This window comes from Accipiter gentilis, chromosome 23, assembly GCF_929443795.1.
Source record: "Accipiter gentilis chromosome 23, bAccGen1.1, whole genome shotgun sequence".
Taxonomy (NCBI): Eukaryota; Metazoa; Chordata; class Aves; order Accipitriformes; family Accipitridae; genus Astur; species Astur gentilis.
In genome coordinates this window covers 19,397,790-19,418,943 of record NC_064902.1, presented here as the reverse complement: position 1 = coordinate 19,418,943, position 21,154 = coordinate 19,397,790, and the positions used below count along the sequence as shown (strand labels likewise).

At 42.5% G+C, this 21,154-nt stretch overlaps 1 protein-coding gene across 1 annotated transcript in view; it reads left to right on the top strand.

Moving 5' to 3' along the window:
- Window positions 1-18,929, top strand: part of MDFIC2 (MyoD family inhibitor domain containing 2) — a 45,194-nt gene extending 26,265 nt beyond the window's left edge. The window contains exons 2-5 of the mRNA XM_049826510.1: window positions 4-42; window positions 8,796-8,864; window positions 13,901-14,122; window positions 18,670-18,929. Coding sequence (XP_049682467.1) covers window positions 4-42; window positions 8,796-8,864; window positions 13,901-14,122; window positions 18,670-18,929 — 590 coding nt within the window. The remainder of the gene's footprint in view (window positions 1-3; window positions 43-8,795; window positions 8,865-13,900; window positions 14,123-18,669) is intronic.
- Window positions 18,930-21,154: the final 2,225 nt, after the last annotated feature.

Here is a 21,154-nt window from a genome sequence, read left to right as displayed (position 1 = left end):
CAGAACTGGACAGCCCCATCCCACAGCCCCTTGGAGATTCAGGTAAGTCCCCCACCTTCTCAGCTCCTTCTCCCCACAGTACCTAGAGCATGGCACCGCATCTTTGCGACTACTGAAGTGGCCCCTTTCATGCAAGAAAGTGAGCTTAATTATTCTAATTCCTTGGGGGAATGTGAACAATATTTTTTGCCTTAATACTGATTCATCATCTGCTTCAGCCCATCTTTAAAGTGAGACTATTATTTGTATTAGTGACTTAAAGAAACATTCTAAGGTTTATTCAAAACAGCAGAACAAACATAAAGTGCTCTGCAGTAGGCCAAGCCTACAAGCTTTCAAGCATGTGGATAATAAGCTCTTCACCTCACAGCCATTTTCTTAGGAAAATTGAGTAAGAACCCCAAAAGGGTCAGCTTATAAGCCACACAAAACCTGCTTGCTTCAGTTTGCAGGATCTCAGGGGATCGGTTTGGGATCAGGAAAACCCCAAACTGACACCTAGCCACCTTACACGGGCTGCTGATTCCGGACCTCACCTAGAGAAAAGCCATGGCATTGCTCTCTTCCTCTTACCTTTATTTATCTGCCAAAGGAGGAGAAAGACCCATGGCACCCTCGCTTCCCAGTTGAGGATGTTTTCCTGACTGAGGGTTCTCAAACCAATCTGCACCACCTGAAAGCCTTTAAAAGGGAGAGATATGCTAATTTATCTGCTTCCTACTCAGCCACAGCAGAAGTGGGTAATGCTTATCAGCTCCCTTTACTTCTGATGATGACCTTTAATTGGAGGGTCCCAACTGAAGCCCACCTGAAAGACCTCTCAGATTTTGGCAGTGGCCCTCAGCAGTTCTCACCATGACCCTTAATTGGGGTGTTGCTGATTAGAGGGTGAGCACACCAGGCTGTGCACCACCCACAGGTTGGGCTCTTCCAGTGATGATGAGCTGGTTGTGTTAGAGACCACTTCAGCTAAAAATGTTTAGAAAGCACCATGCCCCCATTAGGACCTTTCTCCATGGGGTACCCAAGACCCTGTTGTTGCGCGCAAAAAGCCTGCGCCCAACGGCCCTGAGTTTATTTGTATTGCAAACACACACGATGCAAACTTTCTCTGCTAGTTAGAGGACACTGCTGGGGCTTTGGTAGGCAAGGTCAAGACAACGTTAGTCTGCTCTGATAAAGCATGAGGAGGTAAATCATTCCGTGCAACTCAGAAGTCATTCAGATGGTACTTTTGGCATTTCCCCCCCTGCTTTTGTTCTGTCAGTCTGAAGAGAACAGCTCGTGTGATGTAATTTCGAATGGAGCTTTTTTAAAGCTTTCACTCAGGAAAAGCTTCAGGAGCTCTGGGGGTATAGCTTAGCTCCGAGAAATAGAAAGAAAGCAAGTTTGCATTGACAGCTTGATCCCAGAGAGAGGTGGCTGCCTGCTTGTCTAACAGGTCCTCTGGGTCTGGATGAGGCAGAGACAGAGGAGCAGTCATATTAAGTGAACGCGCGCTGCCAATGTTAAAGGAACAATTACCATTATTCTGCATAGTTCACTGTTTGCTACTGCTATTTCCTTCAATAAAACCTCTTTTCACTTGCCAATTGGAGCTTGTCATGTAACAATATTTCTTATGCACAATACACATACTAAAATGCCCCTGTGTTTTTAATACATTTATAGTTGTTAACAATAGCGGTATAGTGACAGAAAAAATGTACTTGCTTTGAATACAGAATAGATTGAAAAAAGAACAAACCAGAGGCCCTGCTCTGAAGGATTAATGAGGGTTAGATTTTGCCTAATCTGTGTTAAAACAGTGACACCTCTTCCATTTCACTGACAACCGCTTTTTCCTCTCAGGGCCTGGGCTGTGACCTCCTTGCTTAGAAGGGGTTGTGCACCTGAGCCTTGAGCAAAAGCAAAGTTAAAGTTTTGACGTGAAGAAGTGTTGAGGAGAGGGGTGAGCTCTCACCCACCCCCGTGCCCGGGCAGCCCCGATGGGGACGGCCAAGGGGAGCCGCTCCTGCGGCTTCGGCGAGCTCGGCGCACTCAAGGTCGCCCGACCAACCCTTTGATCCTTGTTCTCAAGGATCCCTGTGCTCCACAGACGGGTGGGAGCGTGCGGATCCACCATCCAGCGACACCTGAAACCTCTGGTGTTCACTGCTCCCGTCGGACGCTCGCCAAAGTCCTTAGGAGCGCGGTTCCTTGCAAAGCAGGACAAACGGCCGGCGTTTCACCGAGGCTGCAGGAGCTCCGCAGCTCTCCTGAAAGCTCGTACAATGAAGACGTTGTGCCGGTGCTGCACTGGCCGATATTACAAAGCCAGTCAGAAATGACCACGGTGAAGGCGCCGCGGTGAGAAGAAATTACATGTTTGCTCTTGTGAGCAGGCTGAACCTAATATTTCATGCACCCAAATGAACAAGCAGCTGTTTGGAAACCTTTGTAGCGCAGTCATGAGGGAAACTTTCTTCTGCCATAAGATTCATGTTTTCTAAGAACACTGTTTTGTTCTGAACAAGTTAATATACACAGGAAAAGACATCTTGAGTGTTCCTGGACTCTCCTACACTATCCAGGAATAGTGATAGACTGCGAGTTTAAACACATCCTTCCACTGCACAGGGAGAGAAGCGTGTTCAATGCTGTGAGCAGAACAGTTATCATGTTTGCCTTTGCCAGAGCTGGCAAGACTATACTGTCCTAAATGTACTTATTACATAATTAAGAAACAGTGGATGTCATCTGTGTGCCCCCAGAATAGTTGTTCTGCATCCTCGGTGTCCCCCAGGAAAAAAAAAACGTTTTGTGAAAAGATGTGTAGCACGATACATCTTCTGCTTCATGTATTGCTAATTGCTTTGTCTGTGACTCTTTCTGAGGAAAAGAGCAGAGAAACCCAGAGAAGGCTACCATACTGGAGGTTGTTTTGGAGCCTGATCTGTTGAGCTCCCTGGAATTCTTTCCGCTGACATCTGCTAATACTGGATCAGGCCCTTGCGGAGCTAAATATATGGTTTTCCAGCATGGTCCAGCAAAGGCTGCTCATCGGCACCCGGGGAGGTGCTCAGACAGTAATAACATTGATCATGTTTGCTATAGTGGACAAGTCCAGCTCCCACTTGTGTTTCAGCATGGCATGCAGAGGAGAGAGGAAAAAAATGGAAGTGTTTGCTAGGAAAGGCTCTAGAAGACATAAGACTTTCACAGAGTTCGCAGAAAAGCTTTTATAACTTATTAGAAGACATGGGGTTTTGTAATCATCTATTATCACATGCCAATTTACCACGAGTAGAGCTTTAAGGACCTTCTATGAGAAATGCTGCATCTTCCTTCATTTGCAGCTCTATTTGACAGCATTCAAACTGTTTGTATATATTTTAAGAATACATGTGGTTTTGATGGTGTTTCCCCCACCAAATCAAAATGCTGACAGCCTCAGAGCTCCTCTGGCATTAATGCTGGGCAAGGATATCTTTGTGACCATAACCGTGTGTCATACCTGCTTTGGGAATAAACTTCTGGCACGTAACTTCAGTGTCATTCAGAAAGTGGCACAGTTGCCAAAGACCTTGGGACATGAAGGGAAGACATTGTGCTGTCTTTTCATTGGAAAGTTCACAAATTCTGCCTAGAGATTCCTCTGATAATTTCACTTTTCAATAGATAGTGCTTACCAAAAATAAAACTGAGAATTTTAAGTGCTTTCCAAATTTAATGACAGGGAGTTTTATGTGGAAAAAAATTCTTTTGTAATAAACTCAGTATTTTCTCTTTTACATGACCTATAAATTTCCCAAACAAAACAGAGTGAGCAATTACACAAGCATGTCCAGGAGTGAGACCCACCTTTAGTTACTGTACCACCGTATTAAATAAAGCCCTGTCCACTTCTGGCTACTCCGTTCTGGTTAGAATTTTGTTTCTGAAACTTGATCATATGAGCAGACAGTCTTAACCTCATGGATGGAGTGGGTAATTAACTGCGAGATGAAGGAAGGAAGACTGAATTAATGCAGCAGTGCTGCCGAGGCAAGGACTATAATAATAATAATGTTTGTTTTTTCTTTAATTTGAAAACAAAACGATCAATTCGGATAAGATAAGGCATCAAAATCTCCAGCTTCCCACAGATTCCTCCTGGTGAGGAATAAAGAGAATTTGTGAGTGTCAAGATATCCCTGCAATACAAGAAGCAGCTGCCCGTGAGCGCTGGGACGGACCTGCCTCCGCACCCGGTGCGGGGGGTCCGTGCAGCCCCCGCAACGGGGTGGCCTCTGGGGCTATCCGTGGGGCTGTGCATCCCAAATCCCTGCAGCCCGGGGAGGGGACAGGGACTGGCATGGCCCTATGGTGGCTGGGGTGACCTACTGACATTCATAAAAACAAATAGATGCTTAGCCTTCCACTCGGAGGGGGAAGGACAGGGCTGTGGGTTTTCAGTTCAGGTTCAGTTTGGAACTTACTTGCTCTGAGTTTGTTTAATTATCCCTTTTAGCAAAATGTCAGGAGAGTGCAGCCTTGAAACAGAAAGAAAGAAACAAAAGAATATAGAAAGAAGACTTTATTTTTCTTTACAAAAGCTTTTTCGGGCTGTTTCATGTGATAGAGCTGCCACACTACCTACAAGATCCAAAAATCCAATCTGGGGCTTAAATTCGACTTCAGAAATAGCCACTCCTTCTCAGAGACTCCCAGAGAGGATGATCTCTTTCAAGAGCTGCAGTAGTAACAACAGGGTGCCAGGATGCCCTGATCATAAACTGGAGGAAATTAATTCAAAACAGGCAGAAGAAAAAAAAAAAAATCCCTGTCAGCAAGCAGTACATGAAATGCCACGAGATCCTGCTGCTCTCTGGACTAATCCCAATTACTATAATGGATTTATTTCATGGAGGTCATTTCATACAGTCACAACAGCCAGGACATAAATACGGTCCTAAAGAAAAAACTTGGTAGGAAAGAAAACAGTGGCTGAAGGAGAATTTGGAAGATCCAACCTAGATCAAACCCTGGGGGCTCTGGCACACTCTCCCGGAGGATGCTTGGCCGGATCCCGCACCCTGGCCCGTGGGTTTCGGTGACTGCATTGCCTGTCGACCAGCTGAGGTTACATTTCTCCTGCAGTTAACACTTGATATCAAAGCTGTGAAGTTCCTGTGAAAACCTGGTGATTTATCTTGGTGCTTATCGGCCGAAGGCTCCTGCGAACCTGGCGCCAAGCTCTGACACGGAGCGATGGCGAGTGCGGGTCTCTGGGCAGGCACCTGTAAACCATCCAGTGAGCCTGCTACAAAAGTGGTGGGGAATTTTGCTATCGTGTTCGTCGAGAGCATGAATCACGTCCGGCGTCTAACGCGGGCCATGATGTCTGATGCAATCCGGACTTTTGAATTAGCACATAAAAACCTTTTCATAAAGTGTTTGGTCCCCCTTCTTGCAAAGTCCGTTACAACTCTAAAGCGTAAGCGAACAACATAAAATTAACACTGATCCCTTCAATTCTTTTTTTAAGCATCCTTAAATCCAGCTTTTTTTTTTTCCCCTGCTGTACATCTTACTTTTTATAGTTAAAAGTAATTTTAAAGGAAAAAAGAACATAAACAATATACACTGACTCTTGACACTCCATTGCTTTTTTAAACTAGAATAATAAAAATTTGCAAATGAACAAAAGAGTGGGAGGAAGATATCTGATTTACAATGTTTTTGAGATAAAGAACACTATAAAAAAAGATCAATGTGAATAATAAAGCATTGTTAACTGAGTCATGACATTTCTATTCTCAGTGAAGATTTGAACAGTAGAGCTCTGCAAATGAGCACCTTGTGCCATTTTCAAAGTGGGAGGAAGACATATAATTATAATTTTTAAAGTGAAGAGAAATTTAAAAAAATCTCTGTGAAAAAGTTTATTGAAAAACATATCGACATATCAATATGACATAAATTACTTTAATTTTATTAAACTAGGAGGGGGGAAAACCTCTTTTTGATGACTGGCTGCAGAAAGCATTCCTTGAAAAGAATTTTCTTTATTAAAAACTCTTTTGCTAAGATGAAACAGCACTGAATGTCAGCACTACCGTATATTTATTCTGTAACTCTTCCAACAGCTGAGATCTATAAAAGAAACATATTTTCAAAACAGTTTTAACCTCCATTGTCTTGATCATTCGTATTAACATTTTTCATGTCACCTATTGAAATCCCTTAAAGGAACCTTTTATTCAGTCAAAATTAATGAAGCCATTTTCTTAAACAGCCTCCAAAAAGTAAAAAGGACATAATGTTGTGCATTTTATTTGACATACGTTTTCTGCCATTTCACTTATTTGTGTGATGAGAGCAAAACTTCAGATTTATCAAATCTGCAGAGAAAAGTGATTTTGAGAGAGAAGAAAACTAACTCTGCTCTTGCTGTGTGTGCAATTTAAATCCACAGTGAAAATACAGCATTGATCAGATTACTCCAATTGAGTCATTTAGTGCTTTGGCATTCCTGAAGTTAGAGCCCAGCTGTGAAATCATAGCTGGGGCCAAACTTTGCTGTTAGGTGAGTGCACATGGCTCCCATTTTCTTCAAAGGGAATGACACACATGGCCAATATTTAACTTTCACCTCTTCCATTCTTCAGCTAGCAAAGCCAGAACCAATGGACTGTATGTAGGCAATTTAACAGAATTAAGAATATAATCAAGATTTTCCAGGACTTCCTAGTGATTTGGGCTATATAATTCAATACACCTCAAACAACAGATGCTCAGCATATTCTGAAAATCAGGCCATCTCGAATGTCTTACTTTAGGCAGGTAAATCGTAAATCACTTTGAGTATTTTGGCCATTGGATCCTAACAAACAGGGCGTAGGATACCTCTTCAAAATCATAAGCTCCAATTTCGGCGTTGGCTGGGATGCCTTGGGAGACTTACCACATCCCAACCCGTTTTGGGTACTGCGTTTGCACACATTTGTCCCCTGCCGTTACCATTATGGGACTTGAACACAGTGCAGATGCCCGTCTGCAGCAGCTGTCCCCTGGAGAAAATCTCGGTTCTGGTTCTGCAGATCCCCTGGGATGGATTGGACTGCTGGGATGGCCCACGAGACTTTGAGGCGTATAGTCCCACAGAGAGAAAAAAGGATGCATCCCAAAATCTAGCTGTCCCATGGTGTATGCAGATCTTCATTTCAACTCAAGGTCAAGTGGAAAACTTTCCTACCATCCTTGCTGACTCTCCTCTTCGCTTTCCCCCGACTCCATCTGTTCCTCACCCATCTCCTTCGTTCCGCACTCGCCTCCCTCTTCTTCCTGTGTCCATCTGTTCCCTCCTTCCTCAACACAAGTTGGGGAAGGGAAGTAAATTCAGTCATTCACCGAACAGATTTCAAGATGAACCCCCTCCCTCTCCAGCTCTAACTTCATTCATCATGGTAAAAATTATAATGAATAGAAATGTTGAAGGTGAAAATTTATTAGGGATTGTGTTGCTTTCTTATATCAAAAGCAGTTAAAGCTGCTTATAAACATTGGCTTCATTCATTTTTCTTAATATATGGTATAATTAGTGAGAAATATTAGTGGAAGTGCTTGCTATGCAGTCCATCAACACATGCCTGTCAGAGTTTAGGATCTGGGCCAAAATTTTTTGCCAGTCCTGTGATAGATTTACAATAAGCCTGTAGAAGGCTTTACAGTCAGCTGGGTCACTAATTCATGAAGTTAAAATGTATGCAATGAGGTCAAAAATTCACTATTGATAAAATACCCCCTCCCGGGATTGCACCATTAGCTTTGTTACTGCAACAGCAAAATAAAGTAAACTCAAAGCTTCTGTGAAGTACCAGTCCATCATCATAAATCAGAAGAGAAGCACTTGCACAGGTTCATGATGTCATATGAAGCCCACTATATATTTATAACCTTGTGTACTATTTCCTGTTTCCTTACGACAAAAATAAACAGTCTCTAAATCCCCTGTATCCTTATGCCTGAGCTCAGCAAAATGTAATGGGCACAAAACTCTGAAAGCACCCATGATATATTAGCCTAGAGCAGCTTGCTTCAGGTCGCCTGTGACGCCCGCTCTCCCTCCGGCCTCTCCTACATGGATGAGAGCAGTTCCCATGGAGTTTGCTCTATCTGCTGCACTCGCTGTAGGGATAGTCCTGCTCCCCCTCCTACTTTGCTCTGGGAGAGAGAAGGAAGGAAGATTTAAGCCTCCAAGCCCTACGTATGGAGTGGATGGCCTGGCAAGCGCAGCAGAGGTGAAGGAGCTCAGCACCCACGTGGGGACCTGGGCTTGCCACCATGAGGACCTTGGGCATCTTGTCTACCAAGACAGCTAAGCCATGGAGGTTGGAGCTTGGGATGCAGTTTCCTCTTTTCTTTGCTGATGGTTTGGGAACCTCATTTAAGGTTTCTGGGGTGTTTGAGCGTGGATGATGCTCCACATTTTATCACGGACCCTCCCAGCCCTCAAATTTTCTGTACCTACCTGAAACAGGAACTTCTGTGTTTGCCAGTGATCCTCTTCCCCTCTTCTCAGATGAAACGTTCTCTCTTAGCAATTTGTTTACTTTTTGGCTTCCTTTCCAGAAATGAGACAGAGGGTAACAGAAACAGTGCACCATCCCACGTAACCTCCCCCTGCACGGAAGCACACTTGCTTCTATTTGCCCCCAAAACAACAACTCCTGAAGTCAATGACTGTCACTAAGTGGCTGGGGGTGATAGACGTGCCAAACAATATTTATTTACGGTGTCCCTCTGCAATGTTGTTTTGTTCTTCCACCAAGACAGCTGCACCAGCTCCCTGCCTCTCCCGGCGCTCCCCGGGGTGACGCCGAGCAGCGAGGACCATCCAGGTAAGCTGCTGGCCCCGCGCACGTGTCACACTGTGCAGAGATACCCCTGGCATCCCCTCCCATTGCTGCTGGCAGCCAAATTATGTCCTTTAGACTGGCAAGAAGTATTCTGGTTTTTTATTTGTTCTTTTCTGAAATATGGTCTTTGGAACCTGAGGTTTGGGATTCATTTTACTATGAGTCTTTTCAAACCAAGTGAGTCCAGGTTCAAGCCTTTATACCTACAAGTTATCATCCATCAGGTCTGATGTAGCTCTGCCTGCTTCATCGCAGGACTGGCTGGACGTGGCACACAGCTCTTTCAGTGACGAGCATGTGATGTATTAAATAGACGGGTAGCGACAGCAGTGCATGGGATAACGAATGGCAGGGAGATCAGCCAGGCGTTCCTTTGGTTCTTTCGCTGCACTGATACACGAAGATGCCTCACGGTGAAATTTAAAAGTTACACGTCCTAAACTGCCACAGTTTTCCACACAGTTCACCATTAACCCTTGGGACTCCTTGCCACAGAGGTGTGAGGCAAAGGGCCACTGCCAGGATGGATTGGGAACAAATGCCACCGGCAAGTAGAGCCACAGGCTCCCTTGTCCTTTGCTTCTAAGATGCGTATGAGCCCTACGTAGGGTGATAGATCCGTTCTCCTCCTTCACTTTCAGTGCCGACTCCCCCTAACCAGTTGCTCCAAACAGCTCTTTGGCATTACCCATATTGCTGCAGTCCCCAACCAGCAAAATACAGCACCTCTTATCTCCCCTGTCTCTTGCCAAAAACAGACTTAGAGCCCTTATATGCCACTATATAAAAGCTAATTTCAAAAGCATGCTAGGGAACTCCAGCCTCTTATTCTCCAGGGCTGCAAGCCCCTGTTTTGTGCCTAAGCCAATGATGAGAAATAGAGGTCAGGGGACTTAATGTAAATGCCAGCCTTGGTATTGCTGCTCCTCACTATTAACCAGAGGGATCTCGGGCTGGCGTCGGTAGAAATTAAGTGATTTACTTTGTGCTTTCATGAATTTAGACACTGACTATAGCCGCCTGAATTGCCCAACTTAAAAAAGAAATAGAAATTTCATGTGAGTATTGAGACTATATCTTTAATACACACAAGGGTGAACAATCCCAGTCTTCTACTGCAATAGCCAAGGCAAGTCCCAGTTACCCCGTATGAGGAAGAAAGTTGCTGCTTCATGATACTGTTTAAAAATGGCACATTGTGGGGGTTTACCTCTAGCTGCCTCTGCCTAACAGTCTAACACTGAATAATCTGAGCTTTCTTTATCATGATACACTTATTTTTCCTTTTAATTCACTTCAGTGGATGATTTCTACACGTTAAAACCAGAAACATTTGTGGCTATCCGAAGCTGAACACAGGCTTTTAAAAGACGGTAGCAAAGTTTGACGGTCTGCCCATCTCTAATTGTAATTTAAATTTTTTTTATATTCTCATCTAACAGTAATCATAAATAATATCAGTTGTACGTAATATATTTTTAAAGCCTATTTGGCTCCACTTATTTGTTCCAAGCTCTCAACCTACTACTGTTCCATGCAGCAACAAGCTCTAAAAGAGAAAAAAAAAAAATGCTAACCACTTTTTTTTTTTATGCTGGTCTAGCATAATCTTTATTTCTTTAGACACTTTGTGCAAACATTAAATTGATAAAAGACATAATGTAGATGGACCCACAGCTGAACTGAAGGTAATTGCATAAAAATGAAATGGAGACCTATAATTGTACACTGCTTTAGCCTCTATCGCACTGTTTTCTGGAAGCAAGGATCTCGCTTGTCATAGCAAGTTGCTTGTTACGGTGATTGCATGAAGACTTGATCTAGCTGTACAAGACAAGTATAACATTACTTAAAGGGAGCTTTTCAAACTAAGAGTCTGACACTAAAATGTACTGTATTTTCAAAGATGTAGTATGCTTTAACAAACAGAAGAGTCCTTGAATGACAGCTTTTGTTACCCATTTGTTTGATGGTGCTGTATTGAAAAATTCAGGTTATGTCTATGCCTTTCTATTTCTGGTTTTGATTTCTCTTCAACAGCACTTGAAGAATAAAAATTGACTCGAAGCATGAATAGTAGAAGTCGGTGGATACAGTAAATGTTAGTCTGGCATTTACTGATTACTTGGGTCTGATTTTTTTTTCAGTCTCGTTTGCTGAATGCTTAAATGCAATCTGTGGGCCATTGTATTGTTGTAGAAATGGGGAACTCAACAGATATATTGTGATTTAAAATATATCCGGTTTAGACTTTGGGGCCAATTTTGAAAGTGGAAAATGATAGAAAGCGTCATTCTTGTCCAGGCCTTTCAATCTGATCCGCTTGTATTCAACTGCTCAGCCCGTGTGTACTCTCAGCCGGGACAAACAAGATCCATTTGTAAGATTGGCACCTGAATAACAGGTGGGACATGTGTCTTTTGGACTCACAGATCCATTATTATCCAATAAATCCAATGCATACGCGGGACATTGCTTCCTCCAGAGCTCTGCTACTTCAATTAGCACAACTTTTCCTGGAGACGGTATGTTATTGAATGAAAGTGCAGGAAAAATTGCGGTATGTCATTGATTTATAAACACTGGAAAACAGTGGTTACTGTACATGTAAGTACATCCAAAATGCATGATTTTCACATTTTGGACTCAAGAGCTGGCCAAGAAGTCAGAGAGAAAGAAAAAAAAAAAAGCTATATTTCCTTACTCTGGGGGGAAAACCATCAACAAATTATCACAGATGTGCAAAATCAGATGTGCTTTGCTCCTGATGCTGGTTTCCCACGACCAAGCGTACAACCTGCAGGTGAGCACTGCTGTGCTTCACACCCGGAGAAGCCACCGCCTCTCCTGCCCTTCCCAAGTCTCCCCTGTGGCTTTCCTTTTGTCATAACGCTCACAAAACCTGACAGTTATAGGTTTCTGAGACTCCTCACTGTGTCGTTGCTGTCTTAGTGTCCCTTCCCTCCACTTCTGTCTATCCCACCGGTCGCTCCCTGCCTAAGGCCAACCTGTAAACTCTCCACAGCAGGGAAAATCCAAAGTCTTCATAGTAGACTTTGTCATTACTACAAGTTCAAAATCAAGCCAAAACATCTGCTAACATGCATTTTTAAAGCCGTGATTTAAAGTTAAAGTGAAAATGATAGCTTAGTATTTCTTCTTATCCTGTCCCAAGGTCTTACTCCGCTAACCTCTACCCAGCTTTTCTGCTTCTACATATTTCCCTCCGTGACGATGATCTAAACCAGCATGAGATCTGACTATGAGTAAAAATTTAAATGAATTGCTCACTCATTCTGTAAGTAAACAGAATCATAGAAATCATAGAAAAATAAGCTTGGAAGGAACTTCCAGAAGTCACCCCATCTGGCCTTTGCCTCAAACCAGGGCTAACTCCGCAGTAAGAGCAGGTTGCTGGGGTCCATGCCCAGCTGAGATCTCCACACTTCCCCAGCCTCACCGGGGGCTGCCCCGATGCGTTACACCTCCCATGGTGAAGAATCTGTTCCCATATGTAATCCCAATTGCTCTTGCTGCAGCTTGTGACAGTGGCCTCTTGGCCTTTTAGCTCCGTGCACTGCTGAGAGGAGCTGGGGACCTTCTTCATTGCCCTGCTTATGAAGTGGAAGACAGCATCCAGCACCGCTCTTTGCCTTCTCTTCTCCAGGCCAACCAAGCCTAGTTCCCTCAGCCTCTCCTCATACGTCAGGTGCTCCAGACCCCTCATCACCTTGGTGGCCTTCACTGGACTTGCTCCAGATACCAGTTCAGCTTCAAATCCTTGCTTCCCCCGCTTCGAGCCTGACGGTCCCAGTGGTTTTTCACCTACCCATCCCATCCACATTTCTTCCTTTTGGCTGGAAGGGTACTACGGGACACAACTGCAGTCTCATCAAGGTTTCGCTCTCTATCAACCTTTTCTTGCCTTTTCTTTAATATATGTCAGGGGCCAAAGGTACCTGAAAAACAAGAGATATGCAGGGTCTCGCCTCTGGCTCCTTGCAGCAGAGTGCAGGCTAACTGCTTTAAAGCACTTACTGTTCCTCTCAGAAAATAATGTTTGCAAAACTGAGGTGTTTGTAAAGATTGATTTTCTGTATATAGCTCAAGAGGCAGCATATCACAAGATTTAAGTAAGAGAAAAAGTGAGGCTGTGCTTGATGTGAGGTGTAGGAGCTAATCAGCTGTAGATAAGAATTGATGAGGTTTTATCATCCCAGCCATAGAGAGAATGGCTGCGTTTCTTGGCCTCTTGATCACTTCGGAGAGTAAGTGAAACTATAGATCAACCCATGTTTATCTGTGCCTGCGAAGTTCTTCAAGAATAAATTGAGCTCAGAACTCTTCTTAACCTTTCCCCTAGTTGTGCCTTAAAATTAAGCTCTCCTTCTGGTTTTTGAGCTGCCTTTCTGGCATGCTGACAGCTTGTGAAGTATCCCATCTTCTAGTTGACTTCCAGGCCAACAACACAAGTGTGGATGAAGTTACGAAATGATGAATCTGGATGTTAAACAGACACCATCTGTCTTTCTTTGCTACAAGAGTATGAGCCATGGCGAGCTGGCACATCTGCATCTAGGTACCGCCTACGCACACATTGTTGGCTCTATATTTAGGGAAACGGAGCTGCTGTTGAAAAATAACAAGATAATTGTTTTGCCTTCTTTTATATTGCAAATTGAAGTTAGGATGGATATCACACTCGAAATAGATGTCGACTGAGGCATTAGTTCTGATCTCTCTCCTAACCTGATCCCACTCAGTGGAACTGAATTATTGCTTAGCCTCTAAGTCCTCTGGGTTTAAGAGAAAACCTTAGAATGCAAGTTCACAAATACTTATGCTATGAGTAAACTTTACTTGCACAATGAGACTGAAATCATTAAGTAAGTAGTGATAGGCCTTGGAAGTAAACAACTGTAGGCTTGGAAATTCTGCATATGTTATTCTTTTAGATCTCTGTCTCAGTATCGCAAACAAGCCTTTTTTTTTTTTTTTTTTTTTCCTAATCCCACCAGATAACCAGCTTACAAATGAAAAACATACAGATGAAAAGCCTATGAAAGGTATTGTTATGAGTTCTGTCGCAGAATTCAGCATCACAGACACTTCATCAAAGGGTACCAAAAAGGAGAAGAAATTGTCAGATGCAAGCACATCATCCATTGCTTCCCTGGAGAAATGCAGAGAATTCACTTACATTGAAGATGACGCATCAGTACATCAGAGAGACAGTGACGGTATGTTTTATAAAACAGATAAAACATTTAGCCTGGTTTCTAAATAATGCCCATTGGAAGAGCACTATGTGTATCTAACTTGAAATAAATGCTTACATGCTGAACAGGAGGTTCAAGAACATAGCCAAAAGCAGTACTAAGTTGCCCTGCAGACATTTTTGTGATAGATGAGAATCTGTAGAAGATGATCTTAAATTGTCAGTGATATTAAAGTCATAGAAGAGGAGCTTAGAGCCTATTGTGCAACAGAGCATTTGTACTTTTGTCATGAGCGTCTGCACAGAGGTACTAGTGTCGGCATCAGATAAACAGAGTATCTCACATGAACACATTTCTCTCCAACAGCAGAGGCTGTTACTTTTGCCATTGGAACCGCAGCAGCTGCTGTGGTTGCTGAACAGACGCTGTGTTTGGTGGTCAGCATATTACTTCTATGGGCTTGTATGTGCGGTTCTTGTATGGACCGTTACCTCCAACCCTGCCATTCCGCGGACCCATCACCAAAGAAATCCTCCCTCTGCTGACCACACTGCAAAACTCACGTGGGGCAGGATGAGGAGCTCTCTTCATACTCTGCCGGGCTTCTGCAGAGAACTGTCTCTGATGGCTGGCCCAGGTGGAAACCCCAGGCGGATAGGGCTTCTGGTTAGTTCAGTACGCTCCATGTGTTGAAAAAGCATATTTGAAAACAAAGCGCTGTGAAAGGTTGTTACAGACCAAAATTTCAGCAGAAGCCCGACAGTTCGAGTGCATTTTCATAAATGAACATTGTTAAAACGTAGCTTGCTCTGGGGCTAACAATCAGAGCTGTCTTACCTTTTCCAAAAAGGAGCCGATCCTTTTCGTTGTGTAAAAGCACAGGTTAAAGAGCCGAATACCTGCATCATTTTTTGTAAGAATTTCAGAGGCAATAGTATAACCAAGAGTTAAGGAATAGAATTGGCTGTAAACACCCATTACAGACCAAGGGCATGGCTCCTGCTAATCTAAATAATCTAACACCCCTGATTTTAGTGGAATTATGCTGAGAACCAGCTATTCCTGGTTATTCCTGTGGATGTGAAAACAAGGGCTTCTGAGAAGCATTTTGGAAGTTTATTACGAGTGCCTTTTGCAATAATGGACTAGCGTGTTACATCCAATGGAGTTGGGATCTATCATGTATATCATTTAACAATTCCTAAACTAAGACTTTCTAAATACAGATCAACACAATAAACCGCCACGCTCTCCAGGAACCTTTACCATCTCTATTGTATCACTGATCCCGTAATAAAAGTGTTGTCTCCGATACATCTATTAGAATACACTTCATTTCAGTGAAGGATCTGAAGTATTGATGTCATTTAGGGGACTTGTCCTCTAGTCCAGACACTCACTATTTTCTGAGTTTGCTAACTATCTGATCAGGCCCCTCAACCATTACTGGCACACAGGTGTGTGCCATGTGATGCAAATAACAGATTTCATACTCCTTAGGAAAGCTAAAAGTGAAGGAAATTAGCAAAAAAAACCCCAATCTGTGCTCAATTAATAATGTTAAGGGCTGGATGGAAGCCAAGAAAACCAAAGGAAGCCAGATTTGTGACTGTCACTGCGTACTCCGCTCACTCTACTCTGACAAGTTGCTGCTTATTCCACACACACAAGGCCAAATCCTGTTCGCTGGTGCATGGAGAACTTCTGAAGGCAGAGCAATAGCTGAGGAAATCAGTGATTATTTTGTTCCCCGCACTCAGAGAGGAGCAGATCCAAGGCTCGTAGGTCTCCCCAAGGGTGACCATCGTGGCTTCAGCGAGCTGGGGACCAGGTTTGGTCAGGGCACCATCTGCGTGAGCAGAGGGTGAGCTGACAGCCCCCAAACAAGAGCAGGAAAATTTAGAGATGAGGCAGGCTAGCAAAATTATTAGAAGTTCTTCTTGTGTGCTAATTAATCTACTAATGTAGAAACTGAGAGCTGAGGTCGTTGTTCTCACTGAGATAAATGCAGTAATGCCATTTCGCAAACAGCAGGGAAAACAGACGAGAAAACAGGAGATTGCATCTTCTTTTATGCAGTTTGTGGCTAATTTATTTTCAAATATATAAATGAATGCATAGGAATGGATGTTTAATTGCTAATATCCATTATTTATATACATTACCCCACTTAAAACAGGACAAAAAAGCCTCACACATGCAGATTTTTCGAAATGTGTTACATCCATTATCACAGTTCATGGTGTGTGCTCTGATGGGAATTTAAAAGCATCTTTACTGCACATCACAGACTCTGTGCTGAAACATTACTTTATTATTAAAATCTTGTTCTTTTTGTGTGCTTTTTCTCCTGGATGGAGCCCATATCTATTCTCTCCAGATTACATAAGCAACACTATGGTTAACACATTCAGGAAAAAAACTGTTATTAGAAAACAGATCTTTGGAGAGGAAAAAAAAAATTGAAAGATCCTTAATCGATATATAATTTTGCATTTAATCTCTCATACCTGTGTATAGGAAGGAAATTTCATAAACATAAGATAGCTAAAAAGAATAGTCTTAATTACTGGATAAAACGATTATATTTTCTACAGTGTAAATTTCATACAATTAAATGCAGTGGTGTCACCTTATACAATGTTTCAATTTTATAATTATTTCAGTTCATTTAGTTAGAAAAAAATATAAGAATGAATTTACTAAGTATCACCAAAATCTAGTCATTCTTATTCTACAGAACTGACTTAGAAGTTAGTTGTGCTTGTCTGAACTTAAATAGATCTTGACGTATTTAAATAAGTATTAAAATTGATAACATTGGTGATGATATGCCACTCAGAAAGAAGTTCAATCACATGCTATTTATTCTTGCTACCTGCTTTAACTGTTTTGTTTTTTTTAAAAAAAAGCTGGACTGATTTTTTTAATTTTGTTTTTCATCAAGAAAGCTTTCTTAAAAAGAAAAAAAAAAAAAAGCTTAATTCTGGAAACTTCCTGGCACAGAACTTTATGTTACGTGAGAGAGAAAATGCCACAACAGAACCAACGCAGTTGAATGAGTTCACAGTTAGTCATCCTAGGGCAAGAAATGTGGTTATAACCATATGCTTTCCTGAAAGAACCAATGAAAAGGCATTCATATTGTTGAAGGCATTTTTCCTTTCCAAAAACAAGGAGGGGAAAAAAAATATTGAAAGGTCTGGGTCTTTGCACTCCAACTGGATTCACACAGTCAGAATCTCACACCTGCTCCGAGCCCTGCTGCACCCGGAGGCAGCCTCCCCAGATGCTGTGGTTTGAAAGGTGGGGAGTTAATTAGTTGATTTTTGAGGGGAACAAATATAACACAAAGTTTTTGTCACCGTGACCAAGTTTTCACGTATATTCACTGGCTCCAGGCACACATCCTAGCTGATACTACTTTCCCAACTTTTGTCTCCTTTCACAAATTAACCAGTCTGCGAATGAAGAGGCGAGAAACGCTTTTCACTGGGGAAGGGGAAGGTCCCTGGGCTGAGAATCGATCAGCACGCTGCCCTCTGTAGATGGCGTTCCCCACAGTTGTTTTTTCTCCCTGTCTTTGGTTAGGCAACCTTAAACATTTTTACTGAAACAGAATACTTTTAGAAAGAAAACTATAAGCAGATGATGAATCTGTACTCTTTTTTTCCCCCGTGTGTGTGGATTTGGTCTTGTTCATAAGATCATCTCAGTCCTTATCCAGATGCCATATCGAATTCATGAGCCAGGGATGCCCTATCCCACGCATCCAGACTGACCACATCGGAAAGCAAGAACTAGACCTGGAGAGTCTGAGGGCCTGATACATTCTCCACAAAAGCTTTGGGTGTTTGCGCACTGCCTTCCAGCAAGGATTGATTCAGACCGTAACAGACTTACTTCCCAGAAAGGAATTGTTTAAATAAGAAGGATTCTGTTCCAAACCCTTCATATACAGGCAAAAATGCCTCTGAAAGTTTTCTAGGGTATTTTTTGTTGATTTTTTTTTTCCTTCCTAGAAATAGCAGGAGCAGCCTGATGATTTTCATCTTTAATTGCAAACCCTTGTGAAAAAGAAAATAAACTTGTGTCAGGTGTGTTGGGCAGGTAGCACATGTGGCATCGCAAAGCAGCAGCACTTCCAAACTCCTGCAAGGCTGCAAACCCCCCAGCAGAGCATCCCTGCTGCTTGAGGTTCACTCCTGTGCTGAAATTTATAGCCCAAACACTTGAAGAGGAGAGAATCATAGAATCATTAAGGTTGGAAAAGACCTTTAAGATCAAGTCCAAGCGTAAAGTTGGTTCGGAGTACTTGTTCCTCTGAACTTCACTGCCACAGAATATTTTCATTCAACTTATTTTCATGCTGCTGTTGTTTTTCCAGAACAAACAACATATAAACCAAATCCTTTCATTTGACTTTATGGAAGTAGTTATCATCAATGTATTTTTAGCCTACCCTGTGTGCTGTCTTGCATCTCATCTCTGTGTAGTCACGCTAGCCTGAACCTGGGTAATCAAGCATACCCTTTTTCTTATATCTCGCTGCTTTTCCTTTTTCTTAGATGAATGCGCAACACTTATCCTGGCCTGCTTGTTCTGCCAGTTTTGGGACTTTCTTATAATGCTGCCTGATACCTGTGAACATTGGCTGACAGATACCTGTTGTCCATCCAATAGATACTACCAGACGTCCAACGAAGACCATGCCAACAACGACTGCAACTGTGACTGTGACATTGATTGCAGCCTTTTTGAGTCCTGCCACGAGACCGGTGAATGCCTGGAACTTGCCATGGAGATTTCTGAAGTCTGCTATCGCTAATAGGAAACTAAGTGACAAAATTCCTCAAAACTGCCTGAAAATGAACTGACAGAGTACAAAGGATTTTTTTTTTTTTTTTTTTTTTAAGATAACAACAATAATAACCAGAGTGTTTGCCAACCAGGACTATGTGCATCGTGCTGCTCCCACCCTGGAGGTCCGTATAACTGTACCATTCTGGTTGGATCATTTCACAAACTGCTGAAACCAATAAAGGGCAAAAAAGGGTCTTCTCCTTTGCCATAGACGACAACAGAATTCCTAAGTGCCAAGCGTGCTCCATGCTTTATCCACTGTCAATGCAAGGCTTTTATAAACCTCTAATTGCTTTAAACATGGATTTCCCCATTCATAAACACAGGACAAATTAGGACATTATTTTAGAACTGATATATCTTAGTTCATCTTCCTAATGGATTCACACCTAAACATGTATTACACATTGTTGGTTATTATTAATAATGTATGATATAGCAACATTTTATAATTAAAAATTTATTTATTCAATCTCTTAAAATACACTTATATGCTCAGTTTAGGTAGAAAAGAAAATTAAATGAATTAGAAACCATGCTAGCGGTAATTACAGCAAATGTCTCTAAAAATCTCCAGTGAATTTTGTAAAGGAAGCATTTTAACAGGGTAGTGCAATTCGACAATGTATTAATGTGCGTGCCTATGGTTATGTAATAACAGGTTATGCCTATTGTTCATTAGTTATAGGAAAGGGCTCCTTAAGTGTAATTAGCCTAAATGGGAATTGACTGCACACTTCCAGAGGAGAATTACCCCGTGGATAGCCACTAGCTCCTTTACCTGATTTTCATTTGTAAGATTTCTGCAAGCAGCAGAGTGTTGCCTCCTATTCTAGTGGAAACAGGCATCTCCACCTGTGCACAAAAGATTACAAAATGACAGTATCTATCCCGGTTGTGCTTTCAAACTCCCTCTATCTCTTTTCTGATGGCAGGTCTGATTAATAAAAACGAAATACATATTGCACATTACACATATGACAACAAAAGCATGTAAATTCGGCTGCCTGAGGGTGCAGAATGCATGTATTAAGCACAGAGGAGAATACAGAATTGCTTGCTCACGTTAGCTATTTATAGACTATCACCCAAGACTGTTTGCTTTGTATAGGCACTAACACTTCTCCCCAAAATCCCACTGATCTCAGTGCAGAAGTGCCTGGGGAACCCCAAACAAATCCTGGACAAGATGCTGGGATACTCAGCATTGCTGAAGTCATTGAAGCCCCTTGTTTAATAATCTCTGTTTCAAACCCCTAGTCCTGACACAAATATTTAATGGAAACAAAAATTTATGTGAATTTCCTCCCCCCCCCTTCTGGAAAATTCATGTTTTCAAAAAATCAGAAAGTAAGAAGTAGGTAGAACTGCCAAAGATCTTTGTACAGGTATCCTACAAAGCTTAGTGACCTAGGGACAGCAAACCCTAAAAATGCAGTGAGCAGCCCAGCATACCTTCTTTCTGGGCTCCTTCCAGGACATCAGTGGGGAATAAAAAAGTTTGCTTATTTTAATTGTGACCTCACATTGTGAGTTGTAGCCACCTAAAAGAACAAAGTCATTAGTCCTTAATTGCCACACCTGCACTAGCCTCCCAGCTGGGTCTGGACCCAACCCCAAAAAGCACTAACCACCACCATCCAGGAGGTCCTGGTTTTGCACACCCTGGGCTGGGCAATGCTGAGATTTACTGTTTCAGTTTGCACTCTCCGATAGGTATTTGATCTTAAATGTCCCGATACTGAGCCTCACAACTAAAATCTCAGTGCAATGTATTGGGCCACAGAGGCTTGGATCATTCTACTTTCTACCGTGCATTGTCCTTGACAAAGTGGCAAGTAGGTATGTATGAATAAAGTCACTGACCCAAAGCATCTAAGAGTCAGAAAAGGAGAAAACTTGCCCCATATACCACTTCTCGGAGAAGTACCCATAGAGATGCACCTTGGCAGTCCTTGCTCCTGATGCTGCCATCCAAAAGGGGACAATTCACATGCAATGGCTGGAAGAAGACCAAGAGAGGAAACCAGAGGGTGGCATACTCCAAAATGATGCCAGTGAGGGACCCAGAGATGGGGAACTTCTCTTGCAACCCAGGATGTCTTGTTCCAGCTCTGAACCTGCAAGGTATACTGGGATCACCCATGGCAAGTGAGGTCTCCACGCATCATCTGTGGAGCTGAATTAAGG